We start from the raw sequence: 20,885 nt of genomic DNA, 5'->3' as shown, positions 1-20,885 counted from the left end.
AAAGCAATACGACCCAGCAAGAAACCAGTGCCAATATGAACAGGAAGAGAACAAGAGGATGGTGCAACAATGAAGGCCTGTTGATTCCAAAGATGCTGGATGTTGTTCTCCAGATGAATGCGCGCCTCTTTGTGTCTGCAGGCGCGAACGCGTCCAGCCACCAAGATTTGGGGCAACAACCACAAACAAGCAACAGGCAGCAGAACTGATGGAATCCTCATGGGCTTAAGAACAACGCTTTTGGCTCATCGCCTCTTGTCGCATCCAACGCTAGACTTCCCGCCTTTCCTGATGGCGTCGAAAGATACGCTGCTCGCTTGATCTTGGTTGTGAGGTGCGACATGTTTCCTGATGCCAGATTCCGCTCCGACCGTTGCCGGCTGGAGTGATCTGGCCGTTGCCTCACGAATATTAGGATACACAGCTGAAGAGCCACGTCGGGCAATAGGATTTCTCGAAGAGTTTACTGGACGTCGGCCAGGTGTCAATCTAGGAACATGCTGCTAAGACCCGCTTCAAGAGAGATATGGACAATTTTCTAGTCGAGTACGCCGATGCGGGCTACCAGCTATAAAATGCAGCAACTTTTCAACTACCTTCAGATTTGATTGTCCGCTGGATAGGCGGGCTCGACGCTTGTGGGAAGGCATTTTCTCTTTTTCACGTCTCCATTTGCCGGCACAGATCTGGTGCTGTGTGCAGATATTGTGCCGGTGTAATAGAGATGCTGCTGGAAGATCAGTGTTTTGGAGCTTTATCAAGTTCTAGAGTGATTAATGTGGGAGCAAGGTAACTTATTCTCCATGAGGCCACTTGATTTAGAGGGAGCCACTGGAAGGATTCTTTGAATACATGTCCAGTACAATCATACATGCATTTGTGCTGCCACCTATTCGGCACTTGAGAGTGATATACCGGGGGATGTGAGAATGCTTCGCAGTAGCCCATTTAGATTCAAATATCCCAGATTTGAATGCACCAATTGCTTCAATATCATTGTTTCACAATCTCAAGCCTTGTTTAAATGAAAATAATGAAAAGCAGTTGTCATACAGAATTTAACAGAGGAGGCATTGGGATTCTACAAGCTCTATGAAAATCCATTGTCTAGAGCCTCGGAATATGATCAGGTTTATCGAATAGGGGTATAATGCCAGAATAATAACATCGCATGTAAACTTGCCATAAAAGCAAGAGCAAGGCACCCAAAACAACATCCTTTATAAAACTCCTCATGAATGATCCCATCGTGTCATTAGAAACGAGACGCTCAAAGAGAAAGAGATTCGATGTCCAACGCCTGATGATTATGCACCAGTTATATATGCCCAAAAAAAAAGAGTCGAAATATATCCATCATTCAACCGAGATTTATCGATTGACGTAGTTCCCGCACAACCTTTTCGAGTTCATCAAGTCGCGAGTCCTTTTGTTGTATCTGGCTCCTCAAACGCACTACTTCTTCTCGCAGAGCCTGAATGTTGGAGAGAGTTGTCTCCGAGTCATTTTCGGATCCGCTCGATGCTCGCTTTCTTTTCATGGCTGAATGGATCGCCAACGCCGAAGACGTCGTCTCTTCAACCGTTTTGGCTGAGCTGGGCGGGCTGCGCGGGGTTGGAGGCACAGTAAGGTCCTGAGAGCCTCGATGAAGGCGTCGCAAGTGCTCATTTAAGTTTTCTTGCCTTGTAAACCCCTTTCCGGAGCTGCGATTGCAGTCAGCAAAGGGGCACATCAGCCTTTTCTGCGGCGTATGCATCCCATGAACTTCGCGTTGGTGGCGCAGCAAACCCCCCGAGTAAGTGAATCCCGGTAGTTTTGCGCAGTCTAAATTTGAACATTTATACGGCCTGTCATGTTTGTCCATGTGTTTGCTACAAGCCAAAGCGGTTGATGGGTTAGTTCCCTCACAAGTTGAGACGATCGAGATCAGGCAGAAGGATAAACTTACTTCCACTCACAAGGCCTCCGAAATACGGGAGCGTTCTCATAACAGTCAGGATGATCACAGTAAATCTGGCCTCCCGCATTCCTTGGGGGGTCTCGCGCCCGTTTCACAGCCAGCCTAGGACGGGTAAGACTCCCAGTGAGGCCGGTTCCAGCGACCGATGGGGACATCACGGTTCGGTCCATGAGGGTGACAACTGACATCGGACCGGATGCCCCGACGCGGGGACTCGAACAGTCGGATTCTCCGCTGATATCTGACATGAGTGCAGTGGCCTTGCTTCGAGAGCTGCAGGTTGATGAAATATCGGAGTGGGACATCTCAAAGGAGAGATGGGGTCTGGGTATCTTGATATGGTATTTATAGTGTTAAGGTAAGACGATGAGGCTCATCTGTGGGGACTAAGCTCGCGGGCGAATAACATTGTTGACCAAGCGGGAGACGTGCATAGAGAGTCAATCATCTGAAATCTTATGAACAGCGCGGCCGCCACAAGGCCTGCTAGCGCTTATTTTGGAAGCTCAGGTATGACTGGCACAGCTCGTGGCTCTGGAAGGTGGAAGCGTTAGAATGCGTTGCCTAACAGGACAGCCAGGTCTAAGACTAGGCATACACAAAGCCTATCATCGGTTCCTGCTTTCAGGCATTCGGCGCGGCAAGATGTAACTGTAGAAATGGGGTGACTCACCAAGACCGGTGATTCAACGACAGAGGGCTGAGCCTAGGAGGGTCCTAGCAGAGCTAACCAAAACCAGAGTAAATCAAGTAGCCGCCTGGCGTATCGAAGGCAGATCTCAGAAAGAATCCGCGCTCTTCCCAGGATCCGAGAGGAGGAGAATCAAGAGCTCGCTATGGATGCCTTGAGAGTAGGCGGTTGTTCGTCCAGGCACTGTGATTGGTCGAGAGGGCGACCGTGAAGCTGAATAAGCAAGGCGAAGCTGCGGGCTGACATAATCCTCGGCAGGGGTTGTTCCGGCGTCAGGGGCGGCGATCCGATTGGCTGCCGCGGCTCACGTGATTGAGCCACCTGCGCCACCGCGACGGCCTTTCTGTGGCTGTGTAACCTGGTGGAAGCAACAACGAAGAACAATCAACCAAGCGGACCGGATGGTGGCCGCCTGCGATCAAAAGGTTGGAGGGATAGGGAGTTTATGAAGATGCCTATTCTACAATTAAATACTCTTCAGCTGAAGTTGACCTCGCTGCAGAAACACGTCCTGGAGAATACGATATTTGTTGTCACCATCCCAAGCTGACAATTGGCATCCGCCCACTCCCTGCATTCCGATGCCCGGGAATTGGCAAAGATCCCTGGGGAGAGATTTTGCAGATTAAGTTATACAGACCCCTGTGCAGAACCGCTTCCAGAGATCTCGCGACCTGCGATGGGGGAGGAGAAACGAAATATAAAGATCAGAGTTTTGGTGGAGAATTCCACCCGACACGTTGATCAGAATACACCCAATCCACCCAGTTGTGAAATGCATTGCCTAACACCGAGTATCTCAAAGCCACGTCGTGCATACTCTTGCTTCACATTCATTGGCCGCAAGTCGGACCTCCCCAACATGTTTGACAGCGCTTCCCGTAGCGATGCGTCAGACGACGGTGGAATGCCGTGGACGCCGGATGATCTCATCTTTTGCCCTGTACACTTTGCGGCAACGACTGTACGGGCTGGAATCCTTGTTATTTAGACTTGGGCCTCCTGATCCCTCACTGGGCCACACACATGGAAGAGACTGAGCTCGCAGTGTAGTTGCACCATGAGGAGTGCCAACTCATCTTTGACACAACAAGGTCACAGAATTGCAATCATTTCAAGGGAAGGCGAGGAACACGTATTCCGTCACAGAGGCTGCAGATTCCTGATGCTTCAGGTGATCCGGCAGCAGAATGCGTGGTGACATAGAATGATGGCAATGTGTCACCCATTGAAAAATACCCTGTAACTATGAGTCCCTTTCAAACGATACCCAGAGAAATATTTCGTCAAAATTCATTGTCATCCGCTAATCCCGAAGAGTAGACCAAGAGCACAATCATCAAGGCCATAAATTCACCACAGAAATATCACGAGTCCCGATCCTGTAATGGCGATAAACAGAAGCACCGGATGGGGAGCCCACGAATTTCCTCCATTGGCAACTAGACCGGCTCTGCGGCTGCTGCTCGGCAGAGGAGCCCTTGTTACCTGAGAAGGAACTAGGCGAGTGGGTTTAGAAGCGCCACCACTTCCACCGTCTCCAGGATCACCCATCTGATCCGACGTTCGCCGTGGCGGGTCCGAGTCCTGTGTGCGGTTTGGCTTGTCCGGCTTCCCGGGGTTCTTAGGCGACCCTCCCCCGGGTTTGGGACTAGAGGGGTTCTTAGGGAAACTCCACGGCGGCGGCGACCCAAACTTAGGAGGCTTCGGGGTTGGCTTAGGAACAGGCCTGGGCTTGAAGAATTTCCGCCGCGAGAGATCTGAACTTGATTCGTGTCAGTGTTTCAGCAGCGAAAAAAAACAAAAACGACAAAAAGTGAATAATAGAGCGCCATACTAGAAATCCGTGATATGACGGGCCCATAACGAACCAAAACCAGGCGTCTCACGGCCCGCCAGAGCAGCAGAGTCTGGCAACTGGATATCATCCGCTGGGCAGGCTTGCCCACGGCAATGTTTAACAGAATTGCGACCCCGGCCAGGACTGCGGTAATCGTCGTGATCGCAACATCTTCAAAAGCAAAATGAGCATTCCTCCCGCATACACAATGAGCGTAAGTATTGGGCTATTTACCCTTCAGCAGCACCCGTGCATACGGTCAACAAGGAAATCAAAAGCAACAGGTGAAAGGCAAACCGCAGTTTATCCATCTTGGAGTCAATTTCCGGTCCATCTTCCACGAGAAGATGCGCTGCACCCTCTGGTTGATTAAATACCAAACCAGTCCAGCATAACCAACGCTTTGGCGTTCGGCACAGCCTCCGCAGCCAACAGAAGAATCAGTTGTTTCACTCGGCACTTCTGTCGTACCCTTGCAATCTTCGTCCTGATCTGGTATAGATGCCTCTTAATCGGGCTAGCGAGAGAATCATCTTCCCCGCGCCACTTCGACTGTTCGACATTGTCATTTTTTCATCATTTTTCGATATGGGAATATTCTACTTCATTATACTAACAGTTTGTTGGCGTCGTATGATTCTTGGCTAGAGAGCTTCGCCAATCCATTCTTATGAAAGCTTCCACAGCTGAATGTCCTCATCACTAGACATTAAAAGCGATTTCCGGTTGTTCAAATCGGGCCAGCAGCTGATATAGCCTGTCCTTCTCACTCTGACCCCCAAATATTGCCGGAATGGCCCTTCTACATAAATCTAAAATCGTCGAGCGGTCTAGCTGAAAATGTTCAGCGGCGAGAAGGTACTCGTTTGACAGAGGGCTACAGAAGAACCCAACGTCATCAGTCTTTCTAAAGCCTCAGTGAGTGATCACAACTAGTACGTGGCGGGAAGTCTCACGCAAAGAATGACTGGGCAATCTTGATTTCGCCAGTACCCAAAGTGGTGGTCCGGGAACCCGCCTTGGATTAATTTCGCATGAACATTGCACGACAAACACAGCTCGAGTCCGAGTTTCCGGCGTGCAATCTCCTCCTTGAAACTATCAGGAACGTGGATGACATGGCCCAACCTTTCTGGTTGGAATGATAGAAGAGTTTTCAGTTCTGTCGAACAAGCGGAAAATGCTGTTTCCGCGAAATGTAATGTTATGTGCAGGCCATGGTCCCTGGCCCTTTTGAAGGCGCTCGCGAATATTGATACATCGCCTTTTGATGGGTCGCCTCCCAGCTCTACTCCAACCACCCCTCGGTGCTGATACTTGATGGCCAGATCGACCACTTCAAGGGCGTTGGTCGCTGACTTGGTTCTGTCAATGGATAGCAGCAGGTAAGTTGACATGCGGTCATTCTTGAATTCTTCGATCACGTCGAGGACTGTCGTCACATATTGCTCTTTTGAAACGCCATATTTCTGGCTCTCGCGGGGAGTAGTCCGGAGTTCCAAATACCTGACTCCATCATCTTGGAAGTCCTGCAGGACGCGGCGAGTAGAGTATTTCAAGCCCGTCAAGTCACTGCAAAGATGGTATATCAAGTTTGTAAACACCGTAAAAAACCTAATATAAAAGTTAGCGAGTGCAATGGCCATCTATCTTCTATTAAACTTGATACATGCGTGGTAAGATCAAAGTCAACCTTCCCCTCCGGCATCACTTCTAGAGGATTAGGGACGTTGCAGTCCGGATCCTCCTGTTTTCTTCGGAGCCACAGCTCCTGGAGGCATTTTCGAGACACACTTCCAGTTAAATGGGCATGTAACTGGGGGACTCGCTCATGTTAGCTAATCCGCATGTTGACGCTTTTGGGAACCATCGTACCTCGATTTTTGGAAGTGCTTTTGTAAAATTCAGGTCAACTGGTTGGGGCATCTGACCGTCCATGTCTCTTGAGGAATTATGGATGGAGAAATGAGGGTTTGCGTTCACCTGCTGACGTTCACACTGGAGTCTGGCGACACCTACGCCCTAAATACCCCTCCTTGAACAACTTGGATATACGAGGTGTGGAGGAAGATTAGACGGCTATGAGCACAAGTAATACGGCTCGAAGGCCGTGGATTGTATATTTAATTAAGAGTAGTGATCATATCTATTTAAATGCTAATTGAGAGGAGGGGTATCATCAACTGAAAATCCAAGTGCGCCATCACTTATCCGACATTAATTCATCCAACGAGACCTGCAGTTGTCCCAGCTGATATGAAATCAATCCATGTGGCTACAGCCAGCTGTGCCATCTAACCTTTTCCCGCTTGAGGATTTTCACTACGCCCAGAGGCAAAGTCTTATCCTCCACTGCAGCGAGGGAGCCATACTTATTGATCATGCCCGAACTATACAAATCCACGATGCTTTTAGAGTACGACGACATGGAGTACCAGTCAACCGGCAAGGATTTGATTGCTTCGTTTTTGGAAATCGCATTCTGCAGTTCCGGCGTGAAAGCAGCAGACACTTCCTCGGGTTGCTGCAAAAGCAGCTGATAAGCCCGTTTCAGGTAGAGACTTGTAGATTCACTGTGCTTCACATACTCATCCCGAGACATGAATTGTGTGCCAGGAGATGAAAAGCGAGACCGAGGCGTAGCACTACTAATAAGCCCCAAAGAGGTTCGGTTTGGGCCTTGCTTTTCATATTTTTCTTTCGCTGCGGCGTACTCCTTGTCTTCTGCAATGAATGCATCTCGAAGGATTCTCTCGGGGGTCGTTTTGATGCCTTCGCGCATAGAAATGAGGGAAACAAATGGGTTCGTCAAAGCTAAACCACCGTATTCCTCTGGAAAATAGAAGAATCCGTCCGGAAGCTCAGAGAGGTTGAATTTTTTCGCGATCGCAAGACGAAGGTAGTCAGCAGCACTGCCGGGTGAGGCATCCCCGTCGACAGCAAATAGCTCACGTTCGATGCGTTTCAAGGTGGAAAGTACCATCTCTATGTGCGGTCGTCCGAGACAGAAGGCCGGTTTCCCAAAATTATTGCTTATGAACCTTGCCATATAGGTATTCCAAGCCTGGACCCAGCTGAACGTGCTTTTACACGCAGCAAGTTGACGCCGTAGTTCCTGAATGTGCACATCCACTTGGCTCTGATCAACCTCGAACCTTCCAGTGCTTTCGTCCAATTTGAGAAATCCCCATCGGATATCTCCGCGTGGCAGAGAAGCGGGTTCAGTCACGGAGACAGTCGAAGAATCGGGCCTTTGGTCGACGTTGGAATCACTTTCTGAATCATCTGAGAACTCCTTCTTGTGACTCTTGTTGAGGTACAGGCGGGCGGCTCCGGTTTTTTCGTGGTTAATCTCAAGGCCCATAACGTCACAGAATTCGTTGACAGATTTCCAGGCTTTGGCACAATCCTGCTCCTGCCCCCAGAACCAAAAGTCGTCATGTAATCTATATAGTAAGAGTCCATTTGCATTCTGATTGACCGAGAAATCGAGACAGAAAAGCGTCACTTCCCCAAGCCAATCACTTATCGAATGGCTCAGAGGAACTCCGTTCTTTCTTATCCTCACAGGGCCATCATCGCCGTCTTGTACGAATTTCAGTGGAGTGTCAAGAAAACGCCGGAAAAAATCGATCCAAATCTTCGGAACGTGGAAGAACTCTAACACTGAAAGGAGAGTCGTGTGAGGCAGTGAAGGGCCGAACCATCTGAAGTCGGATTGAACCACAGTGACTTCCCCATATAACGCCTTGTTAAGCCATATTTCGGCCATGACGAGATGGAGTAACGAGTGCTTGAGGTCGACGAAGCTTTTCTTTTGATCGTCGGCTTGGGAGTCTTCGTTGTAGACGGGTATCGAATCAACGTCCGAGGGCAACTGGCACATAAAATACGTTTCCAAAAACGCTCTTCTCCTCTCTCCGACGATATTATAGTTGTCCCGGTTCTCCCCATCCTCCTCGTATAAAAAGTACTTTCGCCGCTCAAGATCGTCTTTTGGGATGTTTTTGGACTGGCGTTTCCAACCGTGGGAATGAATAATCGCGGTAAAAAGCTCTTTGAATGTGATGCTCCACTTGACTCCGATGTAGTGGAGGAAAATGGCATCCAGAATATCCTCGTCCATATAAGCTCGGTACTTTCCGTTCAAATGTCGTCGCATTTCCACCATGATCGGTTGGCCGCTCCAAGACCACGTATCCAACTGAGCCATTCGAACGTTCAGAACATCAGCAACCTCCTGTGCAACCTCATCATTAACCAGGAATTCCCTAAGAATAGTAACTTTGTTGGGAGATAGGATGTCCTTGCTGATCACCCCCCTAATAACCCATTTCAAACTGTCAACCGTGAAATGGTCGTCTTTGGTCAGGAAGTCTTTACTCGATAGTTTCACTCGCTTTCGAAGGTCTTTCAGTGCTTGCTCAGACAGTCTCGATTGCCCAAAGAGTTTTGTAAGGTAGCCTTCGATGGCAGCACTATCAGTCTGGCGAGGCTCGAACACGAGTCGTTCCCATTCCGTGCGTTGCTCATGAGCTTCCTTTCGCTCAAGCTGTTCGTAAGAAACATCCGAATTGTTATCTTTAGCGATTTCAGGGACGGGATTGCGAGGATTCGTTAGCCATTCAGTCACAAGGCGATTGAAAAACAACGCATGTTCATGTTTAGCACTGATAAAGTTCAACTGCTTGCGCAACTCTTCCTCAAACAGCTTCAGTTTTGCATCGGATATGGATGAGTCAAACTTTCTCTGCACAAGATCACGGCGAATATTCCAATAGGCGTGCCGAGCGGAAACACGATCACCGCCGGACCGGAGTACGGCATCATCTTCTTTATCAGTCGTATCAAGCCCGTCATCTGGAAAGCCCTTAAGGCGAGTAACCCCTTCAAGAAGCACTCGGACTTTATCTTCCAGGGACGTTTGTTTTGCAGCTTCTTCATAAACTGCTGATTTCCGGGATTCAAACAGAGCTTGCTGTTTTGAAAGCTCCTTGAGTTTGGTTTCCGTGATTGACTTGAGCGTCTTCGGTAAAGCATCGGTGGCTGCCATTGTGCTGCTGTACATAAATCGCTTTGAGCAAAAGAGCCGGTCACGCAAATGGTAGGAATAGGTGCACCAAAGTCCTTCAATCTAGATTAGCATTCATGTTATGGGGCAATTGATCAGTAGATGAGGAACGATACCGTGTCTAAAGTTTCGAGAAGCTACCCTAGGGCCAAAGCAAATTCCAAGCCTCATGATGAAAGAAGAATCGATTAACAAGAGAATTTCCCTTGCTTATATACCCCAAAGTCTCCCGTTTCACCCCCTTCGCTCAAAGCGGCTCCCCGACTCCCTCAGCCCCGATTGGGAAGCCGAACGCGGTACTAAAAAACCTAATGTCACAATGGCTGAAGTTGAGAAAGCTGATATGACGAGTACCCTGGAGCTAGATGAATTGACGTTTTCTTCCGAGAAAACTGCTCAATTGACGAGATGAAGAGTTTTCAATGCAGGCAGCCAGACACAATGTTGGTAACATCAGAATAGCGAAATTAATTGGAATCTCCCCCTGTTTGCATTGTTTGTTTAACTAGGTAGAGAAGTGCAACCGCTTCTTCACTCACCAAACTATTATGTATCTCAAAATATATGTACAATGTTCACTAGTAGATGGCCTGGCTTGGTACACGATTAACGGCCACAAGCCTCACATATTCATGCTCATGGCTATTCCCAGATGTATATACGGAATGTCCGGGGCGCGTGGAGCAGCGGTACATCGTTGTAAAAAGCCAGGGGAGAATACACACAATCTGCATTCTCGTGTATTACTGGGTTTCTCGTAAGATCAGCTCAATTCTCCTTTACAGCCTGCCGCGCATTCTCCACCAGATTCGGATCTGTGTGGTGAAAGGGGTTTGAGGAGCTCCCTCAGACATTGTGCCGGTAAATCGCGGACACCGTGCTAGCCCATGCTCAATCATGATTCCACTTCCCAAACTTCACATAGTCTTCATATAACCCCTTGAAAACCGCCCGAGCAGAGGGATCCATGGCCGCATTCATAGCCCGCATAGTACTCTTTGACATAACATCCAGCACCGAATAAAACCCCGGCATCAATGCAGCTTTGATTTCCGGTGTCAAATGGCCTCGCAATTGTGCTCCTGCATATTCTATAATAAGATACTGCAGATATTGCCCAGCAAGGCTTTTAACCTTTTTCGTGTTGTCAATCAAACCTTGATTAGGTCCTCTACGCTGGTTCTCAACCGCTGAAACGGTAGGGTCGCAAAGCGAAGAGAGAAGGCGAGTATACTGGGCCGCATGTTCAGCTTGGAGAGGGGTGCCGGTACAATCGAGCCAGGGTGGATGACTTGTAAATAGCGAAGATTTGGTTGGCCTTGAATCACTGGCAAAAAGGCAACGCAGCATGCGTTGCGCAACCGGAAGGATAAGATGGAATCTTCCACTAAGCTTTTTGCGATAGAGTCCAAATAACGTCCCCAAAAGTCGGCAAACACGTGTGTAGATTGTGCCGGCGTCTCTCGGTGAAATTTGAGGGCCAGATGGAGAGACTACAACGGATATTTTTGCAAGAATATTATCAACATTCCATTGCGACACAGAGCGCGGCTGTGTGCGTAGAATAATATCAAGGCACTCTGTGGCTAAAGAGAACGGCTCTATCGCTTTGCAGTCTAGCAATGCGTCCGTTACATGCGTAAATGTCGAAGTTAACTCGAGAGATGCTGCGCTTTCTCTGTCGTCGATAGGATTCAATAATCCACTAGCCATTCCTGTTAATAATAAGCGATAAGCCACTTGATCATCAGAGACCTTTGAAATGCGCATGTCGTGCAAGAAGCTTATCAGTGTGTCCTTCGAGAGAGCAGATAGCTTCGAATGAAGTTCAAAAACCAGCAATTTTTGGTCCCTTGCTTGAAGTTGCGAAGCCGAAAACAATGAAGAGTATTCAAATAATGACATGATGTTATTTTCTGGCGATTTGTAGGCAAGAGTCCGCCGTTTGACGAGACTTTTGACATTGGCGTCACAGTCCGATGCAGTTGCACGGCTTTCCAATTCTTGAAGTATTTCAAAAGCTTCTTCGTTCCCATGTAGTAGATCTTGAACTGTATCCGCAACACCAAAAATGCCAGTTAGAAATACAAGTTTCAATTTTGACGGCCGCTTCTTGAGTTGTCGAGAGGATGATTTCAGGGCCAACAAGACTTCTTTAAATATGTCGGCTCGAAGGAGTTGGATACTCTCGCGTTCTCCATCGTCAAATTCTGCTTGGTGAATATAAAGCGCGTTAACGGACAAGGCCAGGAAGTAATATCCTATTGTCTCAAAGTTGCTGGACTTCTGACTTTTTTCAATATCCAAAGCCTTCTTGTAGATCTTCCGGCCGTATTTACTTAGTTTCCCCCCCGAGGAAACCAGAACCTTGTCAAGGACTGCTCTGTGCAATTGCTTGAATACGTGGAAAACTTGCACGTCCGCCTCGGTATCACCAACAGATATCGATTTTGCAAGCTTCCAGAGGGTGGCATCCCCGCTTGTTAATTTAGCGGGTGATTTAGGTGCATCAATCAATTTTGTCATTAGAGTCAATATGTCGAGCTGCAATTCCGAACCAAGGTTCCCCTCGAGAAGAATGTTTTCAAGGAGATCGAGGAGGCTACCCCTTTGATGACGTGCAATAAGTTTGACCGGAACGTTCAGAAGGCTTTGAATGAGCATTTGGCGGCTTTCAGCTCCTCCCTGAAGTCGTTCGTAAAGAGTAAAAGTTAAGTCATAAACTGCGTTCGGGAAAGCCAAAAGGAAATCGCGGGACGCAAACAATGTCCAAACTTCAACCAAGTCAACGGCTCTAGCCGCAGGTGAACTTGGCCCCTTGGCAATTGTGTCCTTTCGGCCCTTTTCAGCTAAAACCAAAAGTCCAGTAAGCAATCGCCGTCGAAATTCCGTTGAAAGAAGTCCCAGGGCGCGACCATTACTATAAAGCGTCACGAGGCAGGCAATTGCAACATTATCTGGAGAATCAACGCTGTCCATCTGACCATTCCATGCAGCAGCGGGATTCGATACCTTCTCCAGTACGGTAGTAAGCACAGTAGCGAATTCATCAAGATAGCCACCAAGCACGGTATCGTCAAGCTTTCCGGAAAGTGAAACGACGAATTTGAAACAACAATATGCCTCTTGGCAACGTCTAGCAATATCAGAACTTCCTGGTTTGCGGTAAATCCCTGGAAAGATTCCCTTGGCGATAGGTAATATTGAAGTTGTTATAGTATCGGACGGTTCTTGTTCCAAACGGCCGATATGGCATGTTAAATTCTCCAAAACTCTCCATAGCCGCCATCTCCAGTATCGCTTAGAACGGGATGTTATCAACGCCACAACCGACGTAAAGATGGTTTCACGGTAGAGCTTTCGGGATGCATCTTCGTTATTCCCTTGTCGGGGAAGGAAAATAGAATCCAGGATGACTAGGTTGGCGTAAAGCGACGAAGTTTCACCCTGTTCTGACAACGCGGGGACGATTGGATCGAGTTGAGAGTTGGTATGTCCTGCCGATATGTTGCTGAGTAACAACGTCCCATAGACTCTAGACAGATCGTCGTCCTCCCAGACGGAAAACGAGGGAGTTTTGCCGTTGTTCAAACGTGCTTCATCAAGGAGTAGAAGCTGCTCGGTCCAAATCCGCAAGATGGTATCACTATCTCTTGCTCCAAAGAAACCATTGAATAGAGGGATAATGATACCAGTTTTGATAAGATTGTAAATGTCACTGGACAAATTTTCTGGTTGTCGGCAGACCGAGGTTATCCGACTAATGAGAGAATTGAGTAGAGACCTTGATTCGCTGAGTCCGGAATTTGGCACAAAGACGTCGACGCCGATTTGAATAATTTGAGATACTAACTTCCACTGCGTGTTGAACTCATAGTCTTTATGTATCCCAGAAAATCGTATAGCGTATTGGATAAGAATACCAAGCGACAGGGCCATCTTTCGAGTAATAACAACCTCAAAGAGGCCTTGCAATAATGCAAAACCGGTCCTAGGCTCCGATCCCTTTTCTGCAGACAAAGAGTAGCCCGCACGAGCAGAGAGCGCTGCGAAGAAAGTTTCCAACCATGGAGCCTCGGTCGCCTGTCGTTTGAATGTATCTCGCGGCAAGGCACGGATAGCGATATCCAAAAGTACCGGAAAGAATTCAGATAAGGGTCCCATAATTTCGCTTCCCACCCGCGAATCCAGCGCATTCGAGATATCGTTTACCTGGCTGGTTGGTATCCCATGCTCCATTGGGCTAGAATCCGGAAGCGCCGACGTGAAATAGATATCACGCAGAGGCAAAACGATATGCAATACTATTAGTCTCTCGATGCCTTGTACAAAACTCTTTTTCCTCTCCGAATCGGTTGTACCTCCTGGAACCGCTGCGAGGAGTTTTAAGGCAAGCTCCAACACTTTGGTAGTGAAATGGCCCTACAACGGGTTAGTCAAGTCACCAGTTTGCGCAGACGAAGGCCACGAACATTACTTAGTGCAGCATCTTCATCTACACCATCCAATCTAAGCTTCCAGATCTCTATAACAGCTGACAAGCCTCCGAATAGTTGGTCCTCAACCTCTAAATTAGGACTGTTGCGCAAATGAAAAACTGCCGTCGCGCAGCGTAGTGTTTGACTGAGTAAACTGGCCGCCACGGGTGGTTCTCCCTGCAACACAAGTTTAATTTGTGATTTCAATGCGGTTTGAAAGCCCGGAGTCCGATCCACCAAGGCAACAAAGTGTCTTACGGCGTTCGTAAGTGAAAGGAAAACCTCAATCGGAGAGGTTTGCAAGGAAGAAGAAACATTTGGCGGACCAATTTCGGTAGTGGCTTCCGCCCTTTTACGTTTTCTACCCCCAGACGATGGTTTCGAAGATTTCTCATGTTTTTCGACAAGGTCCGGGACCCGCGACAACAACTGTCCTATCTCTTCAAGGGAAGCCTGCAATATACCCAGGAAATTGTTCTCCGTCAAGATCGTTGATAATGTCCTTGCAGAAATCCGATCCAGTAATATGCGAAAAAGTACCCATGAAGATTCTTCGACCTTGTAGCTCGGTTTCGCGTCAGTCGTTGGAGCCTTTAGCTTTTTCATCAACCAACGCAGCACCCATTCCTCCTTTGGTGCAGCGGCGGCTTGGGCGACAATTGCGGTCGAAGCTTCAGGTGCCCGGCCCCAAGCATATAAGTCCAAATCAGCCCTAATAATTCGCGCGGCTTCCTTCAGATGGTTCACTGGGGAGCCATGATTGCTCTTTTCAAGCTCCAGCAGAGCTTCATAGGAGGCCTAGAAAGATTGATGGTCAGTAACTATAGAAGTAGTATCATGCATCAGTATTTCTCACCTCCATTGCCTCGACAATCGCGAGAAAAAAAGCTCCTGGAGAACATCGAGTTTCGCCGGGTCCGACACCTTTCGAAAAATAAGATATCTGATAAGATGAAGCCCGGAACAGATTCTTCCGGTGCCGAACCTCAAACACCCGCAAACCAAACGAAAACCGGAACAAAAGCGACAGCGACAGTTCGATCCCATATCAAGATACTAGGTACTGTAGCAATCTTTCAACCTCAATTGCATTGCATACTAATATAGCCCGTCCTAGAAATCATTCACCATGGCCGACTCCAAGGATGCAGCGCCGGCCGTGCCAGTCCCGCGCTCCAACCGGCCTGTCAGTGAAGCTCTGCTTAACGAAAAGGTGAGTCGTTGTCTTCGCGTTCCCCGACCACATTGCCAGTGCTCGACAGCCAGTTGAAGGGCATATGCTGATACTAGATCCTAAAACTACACAATAGTGGGACCGCGCAATCTCTTCTCTCCTCATCCGATCCGGCCTAGGTCTCTCCTTCGGCGTCGTATTCTCTGTTCTCCTATTCAAAAGAAGGGCGTGGCCCGCATGGGTTGGATTAGGTTTCGGTGCCGGCCGAGCTTGGGAGGAAGCCGATGGTATGTTGTGCTTTGCGAGGCTATTGTTAGGAATTGGGTATCAGTCGCTGATTTGATTTCCCAACTTTGTAGCTTCATTCCGACGCGGAGACCAGCCTTGGAAAAAACAGGCCCAGCAACAAAAGTCGTGAAAGCGTTGCCCAGGAGAAGGACCTGATGAGTTTCCAACGTGTTTTTGGGTGAGAGCTTGGCTGGTATACAGCATGGTTCATGCGGGGATACGCGTCTCGGTTCGGAAAATGCTGTACAATATGCCTAAATATATACCATCAATGGCAGAGGGATAGCAATACGTAAAGGCTAGCTTTGCATAAACTGGTACCCTCTCCACTGACGTTGGATCTTCCCTCCTCACCTCTGCATACTGGGGACATAAATCTTTTGTATGTACATACATATTTTGAAGCGAGCACGATTCATTACCAGCATAATTTAAGAATCTAAAACTCTATACAACGTAAGGGCCAAATTACAAACCTTGAACTGTAAAAAAATGCATGAACAGAATCATTCGGAGTATTGCGATAAATATATTTTCGCCGGGGTATCTAAAAAGTGAGGAGGGTCAATTAAAACTGGGGGTAAATGGTATCAAATGGCTCTATTCTGCGGTAGCTCGATCAATTCCCGATCATTCAAAACCGAGGATTCTGCTGACCCAAACTCAGGCTGTGTTTGATCCATTGGCTTGTCCGGCAGTAGAGTCAAGCTCTCGGCCGGCCGGTCTGGGGGTGGAGATGGTTCCAGTGGGACTCCGTTATGGCCATCATGGGTCAGGCATCCGATACATTTGCAGTTGATTCCACACTGGCACGTCCCCATGATATTGCTACAAAGCGCCAAATCCGGCATACCCACGGGGTATTCTAGGGTGTAGTAGGCAGTAGGTTGCATCAGGAGTTCATAATTTTCAGCCCTAAAACCCCTTGGGCTCGGCAACGATGCTCCATTTGAGAGGGACTGCGCAGACTGGTTCCCTAAATCGTCGATAAAATTCCCATGGGTATTGTTTTGTATTAGACCGCTTCCTTGATGATGATACGCTTCGAAAGGCACGGTAAACCCATTCGTGCTATATGGTGAAGTTGGTTGGTTATCCGCATCGTCGTTATTCTCAAGTGCCATCATGTAACCCATTTCCTGAATATGGTGGCGCGTGGTGTCATTGAAGGGATGAGAAGCGCATCCTAGACATTGGCAACCATCACCGCAACCACAGTTGTGTCCAGGTTGACATTCTTGCCCGAAGTAATTCGCGGGATTCGGAGAAGTCGAGCCTGGTACAAGGTGAGGAGGGGAGTGCAGGTGTTCTATATGGTTCTGAGAAGGGTACGAGCTGCAGTAAGGGGCATTAGATAATGGAAACTGAGCGGGAAAGGCGGCCATGGGCATTGTAGCTGCATCTGAAAGGTGAAACATCCTACCATCCGCTGACTCGATCTTGGGGAGGACGGACGGAGGCCGGCGAAGCACTGGAGAATTTGGCCCGAAAGTAGAATATGCATGTGTTTCTTGTGCTGATGGATATATATTCGGGGGATCCGCCGTTTGTGCCGCATGGCGTTGTGCATTAATTGAATTTCCCTCCAGGTTTGTTTTGCTACAGCAGGGGGCAGGGCACGAGGGAATAGGTTGTGGAAGGGCTTGTGAGGAACAGCAGGCACCTCGCGCAAAATTCGATTCAGAGAAATTATAGGGCCTGGGTATTGGCGTAGGAAATGGTCCCCGCGCATCATGTTCCGTGACTGGCACCGGCTTACGTTGGTAAACACTGGAAGGCGCAATTGGTACATGGCAAGACGAAGGGGCTATCGAGGCGTGCACAGGGGTATAGGGGGTTAGTGGCTTCATAGTCTCTGCTTTTGGGGTTTCAGTTGCTTCGGCCAGTGCTGCAAGACCTTTGGCCACAAGTTCAGAAGTAGACTGGATACTATTCTGTCGTCTTGTACGCTTCTGTACTCTATTTGGCGCTGCCCCGGTGGAAGACGGTGCTGCCGAAATCGACGGGCTAGATTTCGGCGAGGCTTTCCCGGGTGACTGACCAGACTCAGAGCCAGGCATTGGCACCTGATACAAGGGTCGACATAAACACGTCGAGCCTGCAACGGTTAGCACGTCCGCTTCTCGACCCAATAATCTCAAATCTGCTCACCTTTCGGAATTCTAACCATGAAGGCGTATACTTTTTGACAGCTGCATGTTCCCTTGGGATGCGGGCACTTTGCAAGCGGGCGGCCAGCTTTGGGGACTTTCATCATGAGCCTATCAAAATGTTGGCATTTTGACGACCGATGTCCCCGAATGCATGGTTCGCTGAACCACAGTCCCCTGAAATTAGCATACAGAAATGAAGACGGCGAGGCTTTCTAAACCGGAAGCAGACATACCATGACCATTTGGCACCCTCTTCATCTAAAGGCATTGTAATGTCGTATGGTGTTTCCTTCCTATCTGCAACAGCGTTCCTTGCGAAGCATACACCGGGGGTGTTTTAGGGCTACCCCGCAGCTGCGACGATTGCGGCCCCAGGTAATGATGCAGCCCCACGGAGCAGGCTGTTATGACTATGTATTCTCTTTGAATATCAGGCTGTAAATGATAGCCTGCAAACGCACAGGAAATGGATCCCAGGGTCAGCCGAGGGGCAGAGAAGCTTCAAAGGGAGTGTGTTCAAAAATCAACGGGTCTTGAATCAGTCGTTGCTGCCCGCGGATAACAGCACCGAATGCTCTGACAAGGCAAACCCCGGGTAATCAAATTCCGCAACTGACCAAGGAGATGCCTCTCGTACTTTTACAGCAATGATGGCTGTTGCTTTTGAGATGCCCTGAACCCTTTCAAGGCGTGCAATTGGCTCTCAGGGACGAGGGCAAGGTTGGTGGAGCTGTTGGCAGCCGTGGCCAATGGGAGCCCGAGAAATTCCTGGACGCTAGGCCGGGAATAGAAGCTTCCCGGCCACGCTAAGGCATCTTATCTAATCAATGTCTTCATCTGATGTCAGCGATCAGCTAGATCAGGTCGAGTTTTCTTCTGACTGTAGTGGGGAAACCTGCATACACCTACGTTTTCCACTGACATGATTATCTGGAGCTCTCTGTCTGGGATGATTAATTTCATACCACTGTTAAATACATGCTTTGCGCTTCGCTTCATGCCATCTACATTGCTCGTGATTATAACTTTCCAATTACTTCTTTATTTCTATTGTTATCAAGCACTAAACGTTCTTACTACAAAGCTTTATCACTCATTATGAGGAAGACTTCTTTCTTTTACCCACTTCTATTCAGCCTGCAACCTCTTTGGGTGACAGCGCTTGTGGGCAGAATGTTCCCACATCTTCCACCGCCGCTTCTCGAAGCAAAAAGTAGCATCATAGGACCTCGAGTCTATGTGGGCTTCTTCTTGGTGCCTCACTCTCTTGAGGGTGTCTCTTTAACCCTAAAACACCAAGTTAGACAAGCATTAGTTAAGATTGTAGACAAAGAGTCTTTACCTGCAGACATTCTCCTCCCTTCCATAACATCGGTCTAACATGTCTTGATATCTCAAGATAGCTGTCTTGAGCAAGTCTTCCTTTAGCTTCCCATGAAACTCCTCCCAGTCTATCACAATATTTCTATTGTCATCCGCATCAACTTCGAGAAAGTCGCTAAGTGAGAGTGGGAGCGTGGGTGGTGTGGCTTCACAGACATGCTAAATACATCAGGTTAGACCAAAGGATTTCTCTGTAGTAATAACAAGGCTTACAATTCTAGATCCATGTCTCTCTGCGCTCCTGGTCTGCCTGCTGTACTTCCATACCTCAAGAAACATATTTATTTCACCAACCCATTTGGTGGTCCCCAGTGTAACAGGACCAAAACCACTCTCAAGGCAAAACTGGCTTTCTATATCCCAGTCATCTGTTGGGAAACCAAGAGATTGTAGCATTGAAATTCCAGCATTCTTGAGAGGGCAAGAGTATTTAGGTTCTGTAATCTTTACAATAACCACTCTTGTCACATCTAGACTTCCTTCAAGCCAGAACTTTGCAGTATCAACCAGTTGCTCATATGTTTGGGAAAAACCGACCTCCAGGATGAGGACTTTTTTTCCTGATAACAGGGCTAGATCGGGGGCTTTGAGTGTGGTGACATAGTTGTTATCCTTATGCTGTTGAAATTGTTCATTGGTTCGGATGCTGCATTTTGACTTGATATGACGAGTGGCATCATACAATCCACTGGAGAATATCTCAACAACAAGTTCATGGAGTGGCAGCGCCATCCACTCCACGCTCAGCCGCGAGACTAATGGGTCATAAAAGAACTTTGGAAACCTATAAAACATGTGTCACCAAGCAAGATCTGAGAGACATGCTAAAGATTACTTACTTATCAGTTTCCCCTAGGCCAAGCTCAGTCTCTAGCCTGTACCACTGATGGGGATCTATATCAATAGACAGTATATCCTCTCTATCGATGCCTGGAGGAAGGGTGCCGGTAGATCTGAATTGCTCAACCAGAGATTTTATATACCCAGTGGGTGAGTCAAAGCACCCACTGCTGTTTTCCATTCTGATGATGATTTCTATACTGGCGGAAAGTCACGGTCAGATTGTCTGGGTTCAAAGTATTAGCCACTGCAATATGACAGGAGATATCCCACCAGTTATATATCCTCGGACAAGGGAGACGTATGAAAAAACCCCCCTCCAGACCCTCAAGGCACTAGAAACAAAGGAGAGCTATTGCCTCGGCGGTTTTGTTAGCAGGGGAACAAGGTTTAGTCGAACTTGACAAAGGTAGAAAGAGGCCTCAAGGTTCGACAAGGTCATCTTCTTTGACAGCTCTTTATGGGTATAATGGCCTAAAGAATGGCCGACGTAGGGCACAACAAACAACTCTCTGAGCTTCCAAGTCTAAAGCTCGCCTAGCCAGCCTTTTAACCCCAAGACTGTACATTTCGGTGCATGCGAGAAATCATTCTTGACACCCGGCGGAAGCCATCTCTTTCAAACTGTATAAAGGAGATGCAAAGGGGGAAGGGCAAGTAAAGAGGGCTTTCCCGGGGGAAGCAGAAAAGAAGGTAGAACCAAGGAATGTTGTTGCCATGATCAACACCCGGAAATCGATGAGCGACGAGGCTTACCTGCAGCATGTGTCTGTTAATGTGCTGACCGCCGAATAGATTTAATTTTCTCCGTTTTCGTGCATGGAACTCAGGTAAATCGGACTTATGAAATTCCGGAATCGGGGCCGCAACCCAGTTTAGGCCCGCAAGAGTGTTTCTTCCTTGATGAAAGACATCCTTCCTCTTTTTCAAGCTGCATTTTTCATTCTCTGTTTGGGGTATTTGGAATTAGCGTCAAAGTACTATAAGAAAAGAGCATAAAAGAACAG

At 48.1% G+C, this 20,885-nt stretch overlaps 7 protein-coding genes across 7 annotated transcripts; 1 reads left to right on the top strand and 6 right to left on the bottom strand.

The window, feature by feature from the left end:
* Window positions 1-1,360: 1,360 nt before the first annotated feature.
* UREG_04420 (uncharacterized protein) lies at window positions 1,361-2,115 on the bottom strand (the record flags this gene model as incomplete). Its single annotated transcript, XM_002544857.1, has 2 exons — window positions 1,361-1,703; window positions 1,949-2,115. The coding sequence occupies 2 exons, from the start codon at window positions 2,113-2,115 to the stop codon at window positions 1,361-1,363; spliced, it is 510 nt and encodes a 169-aa protein (XP_002544903.1).
* Window positions 2,116-4,004: 1,889 nt separating this feature from the next.
* On the bottom strand, window positions 4,005-4,802 carry UREG_04419 (uncharacterized protein; the record flags this gene model as incomplete). Its single annotated transcript, XM_002544856.1, has 3 exons — window positions 4,005-4,416; window positions 4,489-4,662; window positions 4,726-4,802. 3 exons carry the CDS (start codon window positions 4,800-4,802, stop codon window positions 4,005-4,007), a joined length of 663 nt encoding a protein of 220 aa, XP_002544902.1.
* Window positions 4,803-5,423: 621 nt separating this feature from the next.
* Window positions 5,424-9,544, bottom strand: UREG_04418 (uncharacterized protein; the record flags this gene model as incomplete). Its single annotated transcript, XM_002544855.1, has 3 exons — window positions 5,424-6,063; window positions 6,367-6,383; window positions 6,791-9,544. 3 exons carry the CDS (start codon window positions 9,542-9,544, stop codon window positions 5,424-5,426), a joined length of 3,411 nt encoding a protein of 1,136 aa, XP_002544901.1.
* Window positions 9,545-10,453: 909 nt separating this feature from the next.
* UREG_04417 (uncharacterized protein) lies at window positions 10,454-14,902 on the bottom strand (the record flags this gene model as incomplete). The annotated part of the gene is made up of 3 exons (XM_002544854.1): window positions 10,454-13,984; window positions 14,035-14,838; window positions 14,897-14,902. 3 exons carry the CDS (start codon window positions 14,900-14,902, stop codon window positions 10,454-10,456), a joined length of 4,341 nt encoding a protein of 1,446 aa, XP_002544900.1.
* A 267-nt stretch (window positions 14,903-15,169) lies between these two features.
* Window positions 15,170-15,632, top strand: UREG_04416 (uncharacterized protein; the record flags this gene model as incomplete). The annotated part of the gene is made up of 3 exons (XM_002544853.1): window positions 15,170-15,253; window positions 15,351-15,501; window positions 15,574-15,632. The coding sequence occupies 3 exons, from the start codon at window positions 15,170-15,172 to the stop codon at window positions 15,630-15,632; spliced, it is 294 nt and encodes a 97-aa protein (XP_002544899.1).
* A 460-nt stretch (window positions 15,633-16,092) lies between these two features.
* UREG_04415 (uncharacterized protein) lies at window positions 16,093-17,923 on the bottom strand (the record flags this gene model as incomplete). The annotated part of the gene is made up of 3 exons (XM_002544852.1): window positions 16,093-17,600; window positions 17,654-17,829; window positions 17,889-17,923. The coding sequence occupies 3 exons, from the start codon at window positions 17,921-17,923 to the stop codon at window positions 16,093-16,095; spliced, it is 1,719 nt and encodes a 572-aa protein (XP_002544898.1).
* Window positions 17,924-18,914: 991 nt separating this feature from the next.
* UREG_04414 (uncharacterized protein) lies at window positions 18,915-20,059 on the bottom strand (the record flags this gene model as incomplete). Its single annotated transcript, XM_002544851.1, has 4 exons — window positions 18,915-18,942; window positions 18,998-19,197; window positions 19,306-19,822; window positions 19,878-20,059. The coding sequence occupies 4 exons, from the start codon at window positions 20,057-20,059 to the stop codon at window positions 18,915-18,917; spliced, it is 927 nt and encodes a 308-aa protein (XP_002544897.1).
* Window positions 20,060-20,885: the final 826 nt, after the last annotated feature.

This window comes from Uncinocarpus reesii, genomic scaffold (genome assembly GCF_000003515.1).
Source record: "Uncinocarpus reesii 1704 scaffold_2 genomic scaffold, whole genome shotgun sequence".
NCBI classification, from domain to species: Eukaryota; Fungi; Ascomycota; class Eurotiomycetes; order Onygenales; family Onygenaceae; genus Uncinocarpus; species Uncinocarpus reesii.
Note: the sequence above shows the minus strand (reverse complement) of the source record. Positions and strands in the feature narration are given on the sequence as shown.